This window comes from Gambusia affinis, linkage group LG07 (genome assembly GCF_019740435.1).
Source record: "Gambusia affinis linkage group LG07, SWU_Gaff_1.0, whole genome shotgun sequence".
In the NCBI taxonomy this organism is placed as follows: Eukaryota; Metazoa; Chordata; class Actinopteri; order Cyprinodontiformes; family Poeciliidae; genus Gambusia; species Gambusia affinis.
Window position 1 is genome coordinate 19,954,833 of NC_057874.1, and position 6,957 is coordinate 19,961,789.

General features: G+C 37.0%; 1 protein-coding gene across 2 annotated transcripts; it reads right to left on the reverse strand.

Moving 5' to 3' along the window:
- Positions 1 to 4: 4 nt before the first annotated feature.
- LOC122833915 (telomeric repeat binding factor 2, interacting protein) lies at positions 5 to 6,500 on the reverse strand. Of its 2 annotated transcripts, none has more exons than XM_044121895.1 (9): positions 6,423 to 6,500; positions 4,815 to 5,052; positions 4,533 to 4,678; positions 3,737 to 3,972; positions 2,909 to 3,004; positions 2,142 to 2,781; positions 1,891 to 1,991; positions 743 to 1,192; positions 5 to 670 (listed from the first exon to the last, which is right to left on the reverse strand). In XM_044121895.1, exons 2-9 carry the CDS (start codon positions 5,039 to 5,041, stop codon positions 449 to 451), a joined length of 2,118 nt encoding a protein of 705 aa, XP_043977830.1. In that variant the 5' UTR covers positions 5,042 to 5,052; positions 6,423 to 6,500; the 3' UTR covers positions 5 to 448. The 2 variants fall into 2 exon arrangements, with proteins under 2 accessions (XP_043977830.1, XP_043977832.1); XM_044121897.1 differs by lacking the exon at positions 6,423 to 6,500 and adding an exon at positions 6,066 to 6,237 and having other exon boundaries at positions 22 to 670.
- Positions 6,501 to 6,957: the final 457 nt, after the last annotated feature.

Sequence of the window (6,957 nt, forward strand, 5' to 3'; positions counted from 1 at the left end):
GTGAGTGACATTTGAGGTAATTCATTTATTCATTCATAATTGAAGGTAATGGTAATTTAAACTCAGTATAAATCCAGGTGTTCAATGGAGGCTTCAGGTGTTTCTTAAAGAGCATTACTGAACAAACAGCATCAGGAAGAAACACGGCAAACAGGTCCAGGAGAAAATTGGTTTGCAACAGTAAAAAAAAAAAAAAAAAATCAAACTTATTAAATGGTACTGGCATATTTATTAGGCAAACAATTAAAAACACATACAATGACATCTTTTCATGCTAAAATGCATCAAAAATATTATTAAAACAAAACAAGGATCGCCTCCAAATGTATACACACTAGGTGTAATATTTAAAATCTTTCTGTTTTAATAGTTAATCTTGGTTTAAATTTTAAATCAAACACAAGATCTCAGCGGTCCAGACTGTCAATCTTGTTATCTTGTACTATCGTTATCCTTTCACTTCAAGAAACACAATCCTCTTGGCCACATTCTCCTCCCCGTATTTTTCCTGTAGCTTCTGACGGCCGACAGGATCGGCTGAAAGCAACAAACTGTCATCATTGCGACTCCAAAATGGTTCCGAAACAGATGAGGGGTTCAAAAGCAAATCAGCGGCAGCAGTGAAGTCTCCACTGGTCTTTAACAAAGCTTTGCTCACACTGACCAAGTCCTGGAAAAACAAACAAATTCAATTAAAACCAAATTTTTATAATAGTGCAAAGCTAGAGGTTAAAATGCTCACCTGGTTGGTCTGGGTCATCAGCTCCCTGATTCGCTGCTTGTCCTCTTCTAACTCGGTCTGAGTTAAAGAAAACGCTGTGTCTTTGTCCTCCGAGCGCTCAGGGTGATGTGGAGCTGCTGAGCCTTCGCCATCCCCAGACTGAGAGTCATCTACCTGAGATTCGCTGTCAAATATGAACAGATGGGCCTTTGAAGGGTCGCTGATGAGCTCTGAAACAGGCAGCTGGACGGACCTGGCATCGGGGGCGTCGGTGTTCGGGACGCAGTTGCTACTTGAGCTCTGAGTCTGTGGCCCGGCCCCCTCTGTGTTGGGTTCAGCTTCAGGGTTGGGCTGAGCAGCTGGTGGATCTGCAGATGAATCTGAAGGCTGTGGAGCATCTCCTGATGCAGGTGTTGTTTCAGCTGTTGTTTCAGGATTGTTTAGGAGATCTGGACCTTCATTTTCATCAGACTATAAAACAAGAAAAGTACTTAAATTTATTGTAATGTTTGGTTGGAATATTATAGACATACACAGATAGTTTATGAAGCACTCCATTTTTTGCATCTTTTTTGCTGTTACCATTTGTTTCATATCTGCACCGGATTCACAAGTCGGATTGCGGTAAATATGTGTAGAAGATATTCTCAAAATGGAGTAATTTGCACCTATTATTTAATCAGGTTACACTTTTCCTCAACTGAAAACAACTAAACTAGATTGAACAGCACAGACAAATCATGTTTCTAAAGTTATTTTTTTGATAGTTCTGTTTCCAAGCCTGTGCAGAAGATGCTCCTGCTGGAAAGATCCACAAATATAAGGCTTGGTTCCTTTGATAAAAAAAAAAAAAAAGAAGCAACAATTCTATTTTAAGCAATTTATAACATTTCTTTAAATAGGAAAAATAATGTGTAAACGTATGAAGCAGACCTCACTGGAGAAAGGATCAATTATACTTTCTGTGACATTCTTGCACCAGAGTAACACCAACTTTCAGCAGACATATAATCTGCATCATGCTGCTCTGGTCTTTAAGACTGGAATGATATCTGCTCTGAATGTAATTCAGGCAAATGACAATAAACCCCAATCAGTGCATCTGAAAAAACACTATCCCAATAGTAGTTTTAATGGTGTTTATACCCATACATACATATATATCCTACCTCAAAATCATCTTCAAACTCTTTTGTTGCCATTTCAAGAATTCCCAGCTGCCTTTTCTCTCTTTTCTTTTCTGCTTTTTGCGGGGCTGAACTGGCTTCATCTGGAAAAACAAAGAAACAGATTTCTTGTCAAAACAGAATATCCCCAAACAAATTTAGTCATGGGAAAGCAAGTGAGAGATGAAATAAACTCTCTACTATATATATATATATATACACATTCATCAAACCATCATATATTCATGTCCAACCTGGCTGCACAGTTTTAGTTTCAGCATCGCTGCTGTTCTGCTCCACCCGACTCTCCACCTCTGCTGCAGCTTTCTTCCCTCTGGCTTTCTTTTGAGGCGGCTCTTCTGCTATTTGGGTTCTTTGGTTAGTTAACTTCACGGCAGCTTTAGTTTTTTTTGAGTGTGGTGGGGACGCTGTGGGCCTCTCAGCCGTGCTGGAGGCTGATCTCAGTTTTTTCCCGTACGGCTCCGGGGCTGAAGATGCTGCCTCCAGCTCCAGCTGCCTGCGTGTTAATCGACGCTGTGGTTCCTCATGCACCGGGGATGCCTCCAGGTTTTCTTTTGCTCTCTTAGGTGAACTCGTTATAGTTGAGAGTTTCAGCTGACCTGCAGGGGAGTTTTTGGATAAATGATGTTTTCGTGGGGAATCAGGAGTCAGAGGTTCATCTTTTTCTTGTTCTGTTGTCTCTGTGCTGGCTTGGTTCTCTGCCTGTTCCTCAGTTTGACAACAGTGAGAGGTTTCACCTTCAACACTCTCTGATTGAATGTTTATATTTGGCTGTTCCTCTGATGTTTTGCTCTCTTCCACAGTAACAGAGGCTGTTATTGGAGTTTCTACATGTTCAGGTGTGACTGGTGCTGGTATTGACTGGACATCGATCTGTCGGGACAGGAAATACAGTTTGCCTTGAACTAAATGTGCTATCAAAGAAAATCACATAAAGAAATGTCTTCAAATCATGACATGAAATATCTGAACAAAGTTCTGATTGCCCATGCATCAGTACCTGTGTTAGGTCTGATTCTGCTGAATGTGTTTGGGCAGGACCAGCGGTTGCTTCACAGGAAGATTTTTCAGCATTAGAATTCTGATCGAGCTTCGCCTGAAAGCAGAAATATGAATGGCTACTAATAAATGTCAACAAAGTTTTGAGTGGCCTAGTCGAAGTCTAGAATCCAACTGAAGTGCTCCGGCGTTACTTAAAACATGATGTTTATCCTCAAAAACCCTTCAATGTGGCTGAACTGAGACAATTCTGCAAAGATGAGAAAACCGAAATCCACAATGATGTAAAACACTCACTGAAAATAATCAGGAATGTTTGATGACATGCAACCCAATTCTAGATTTCAGGGAAAGTTGTTTTTTCACAAAGGGCCAGGCTAGTTTAATTAGCTCTTTTCATCTTCATTCAGAAAACTCCATTTTGCATCAATTCAGATTTTCATCCAATTTTTGTGTTGCCAATAGTTAAGATCCATGTTTAAAGTTGCTTAGCTACACATTTTTCCTAACGGTTTGGTGCCACTCAGTGGTAGCTATCTGATCTACAACACAAGGAGCTACAGATTTGTTTTGGTGTGTGAAAGTCTTGGATCAGCTAACATTTTTAACTAACTAAATGTTATACTTTGCATTTCATAATATTAAAATAACTTATGTTTGAATTTGTAAGTAGAAGCAAAACATACGCTGTTAAACAATTATTAATGTCACACATTGATAACTCAGGCTACCTTTGTCTGATATTAAAATGTGTTTGAGGATTTGAAACATTAAAACAAAAAATCAGGAGAAATCTGTAAGCGGGCACATAATATTTCATTGTAATTACCTCAGTCTTCTTCTCAGGCAGCCTTTTGCTGTCTTCTTTGGTTTCCACCTCTGTAGATGCAAACTGGTTCTTTGATAGTTGGTCTTTGAATCTGGACTTCATAGACTGCCAGCTGTGACTGGTCACCCGCTTCTTCTCCATCTCCTGCCAAAGCCGGTTGCCCCCAGTCTCTGACTTACGGTTGCTGATGAAATTCAAAATGGCAGCATCCTCTTCAGGGGTGTAGGCAACTCTGCCTAATAAAAATGGAAGAGAGGGAAATTATAAATAAAAAACATGATACAACTAAATAATTTTAGAAAGTACCAAAACATAAAAATCTATTTAACTTAATAGAGTGAGACATCTTAGTTGATTTAAAATTTATTTAGAATTTTGATCACATCTACTTTTAGTGAGTTGATGGGGTAGAAGAATTTGCTGAATTTGTCTGAAGTGACCTTGGATGCCATAAAATTAAAGAGCTTGTGCAAGAATTTCAGTATGTATGTTGCAAATATTTTTCCTGTAGATTATCACTACTAATGTGGCTGGCCCATCTGACAGTATGATATACATATTCTTATTTTGATTTTGCAGGTAGGAGATAGAGTGTTTTTGCTTTGACAATGTTTTTTTTATTTCCATAAATAATGGAAATAGATAACTGGGAAATGATGTGGCATAAGCCAAGAAGCTAATGTGATTCAGACTATACTACTTCTAGTCTGAATCACAGATTTCAATCTGAAAAATTTTTCAGGTGGAAAACTGAAGCCTCGTGAAAAAAGTTAATAGTTAAGTGTTGATGTTGTACCTCCTAAAAGTCCAGCACGGCTTCCCCCACTGTTGTTTAATTTTGAAGAGGATCTCTGGATTGCTTTTGGATTCAGTCTATAATCATCTAAATCCAGCTGCTCCTCCTTCTTAATGCAGTCATGAATATACTGGGTGGAAACATACCTGAAAAAAAATAAATAAATACCAGTGTCACAAATAAGAAACATTTACCACATCACTCTCCTTTAAAACCACAAAAGTCCGTCCATGCTGTTTACTGACTGTACTGTATCTGTAATGTCAATAGTCCAACACCCACCGATGAGCATCAGATTCAAGAACAGAGCTGTTTTCCTCAGGATCCATCAGTAGGATGGCTCCAGGCACCTGAACTCCACATAATATCCCTCCTCCAGCTTTGATGAGTGGCTGCAGCTTTTGTTTGTGAGGACCGGGTCGCAGGAAGAAGGACATGGGTTCACCCTCCACAGTCAGGAATAAGACTGGAGAGATAGACTGGGTTGGATCTTGCTGTTTGGAAGACATTTTTAAGAAACCTAGAGAAATAAATTAAAATATAAAAATGCTGTTAGTAACAATTTAAGTAGCAACCTGACACATTTTTACTGTAAATATTTTAGCAAAAATGTTTTTTTTCTAGATAAGTTTAACAACAGTATCATGTGTGCTAGTTATGCTATCAAAGTTGTTTTCCTGTTCAGTCAAATTAACAGCTGTGAGCTATTTTTTTTCTAACAATCTCACTTTTCAAATAAACGGTGAGAGATAATTATGATTTTCTTTCTCCATTGAGATCAAGGGAAAAATTAACAAGATATAAGTTTTCCATTTGAACTTTGTTAATAAGCATAAGCAGCAGTAGTAGATCAACAAAAGCTTTTCTTCGATTTTTAATTTCTAATGTACCCAAAAAGAAAAGAGTTGAAAACCCTTTAAAACAGGAAATGTGAACTCAAGTTGAGGCAAACATATCCCTCAATAAACATCGGTGATTTTTCAAATTACCGTTTTCTGAAATGCATTACAAACAATGCGGGTCAGATTTTAGTGATCTTCACAATACATTTGTATCCCATTTAAAAATAAAAATCTTCAAGTTTCATATTAGTAGGGTGTCAGTTGAAAGAGATCTTCAGACAGACTGCTACAGATACTTTCTGCCCACAACCATCAACATAAACAACTTTTTGAAGATCCTTAGATAATGAGTTACAACTTTTAAATTCACTGTAAACAAAATCATTTGAATTCAATTTAATTAAACTATCTAAACACAAAATACCTAGCTAGTCAACAACTTTAGTGTGTTTGATAAAAAAACATTTCTTTATAAAAAAGACATCGACCTTAAATCAGCCTAAAATAGCTTAATGGACAAATTCAACACAACGATAGAGGAACTCGTGCAAGAAACAAGTGGGACATTATTTTTTAACAGAAGTCACTAAGTAATTTAAACATATAACGCATTAGTTTAGATTATCGCACTGCAGTCAACACACATATGAAGACATAAAAATAAAAACAGACAAAAGACAACCATTCCTACTTCAAATTCAGGCTCACAAACAGTTTTCACAAAACCGAGGTTCTGCATGCGTTTCCGTTTAAACACAGGTTAAATATTAAATTTGCGCACAATACAGTTGGGTATCAGCTTCGTCAGCTGTTTGCTGATCCACGTTTAAAGCAAAAGAAAAACAGAAAAGCCACATAAGCGTGTTAGTTTGAAGCGTTCACAGCAGATAATGTTTTCGGTTAACAACCATCAGCTAAATCTGGATAATTACTTTGTGCTTGACTTAACCCGAACACAAACTGTTACCGAGTTTATATAGCGACTGTTACATATTGTCAACATAACATGAAAACACTTAAGGTAAAATCAACTCCAGTACAAACTTACCATGTAATTTGCTGTCTTTCCCGCCCCGAATAAAACCAAAACAAAGCCTACTTCCGGTTTCTTTTTCTTTTTCGGTGAACTTCAACAAACTAGCGACGACTTACCGCCCCTAGTGTTTGTATCTATATTACACTAAAATGTGATTATAACTAACTAACTAACTAACTAACTAACTAACTAACTAACTAACTAAATAAATAAATAAATAAATAAATAAATAAATAAATAAATAAATAAATAAATAAATGATTATATTTGGTCAAGTTGTGGAAAAATAAAGTTAGGTAATTATGGGGCAGTATTATGTATTATCCAGCCACATGGTACCATTTTATAGAACAATCAAGTTACCTTCAGTTGTTATAAAAATGCTAAATATTAAATATAGCTTAAAATAAATTTGACTTCACAATTTAACTCCTTGAAATTGATCCTTTGTCTCTTTAAAAACTCCTGCTCTTTCTAAAACTCCACCTTCAGGAAGTCATCACAACATTGCTCCTGTATTAAGCCTTTAACAATGATTTAACAGTGT

Bases quoted from the DNA above. Each gene is read 5' to 3' on its own strand.
- LOC122833915 (XM_044121895.1), bottom strand. From the start codon at position 5,041: ATGTCTTCCAAACAGCAAGATCCAACCCAGTCTATCTCTCCAGTCTTA. The intron at 4,679-4,814 runs GTGGGTGTTGGA...ATTTTTTTTCAG, and splicing joins CTTGAATCTGATGCTCATCG to GTATGTTTCCACCCAGTATA. The intron at 3,973-4,532 runs GTACAACATCAA...CATTTTTATTAG, and splicing joins CCGTGCTGGACTTTTAGGAG to GCAGAGTTGCCTACACCCCT.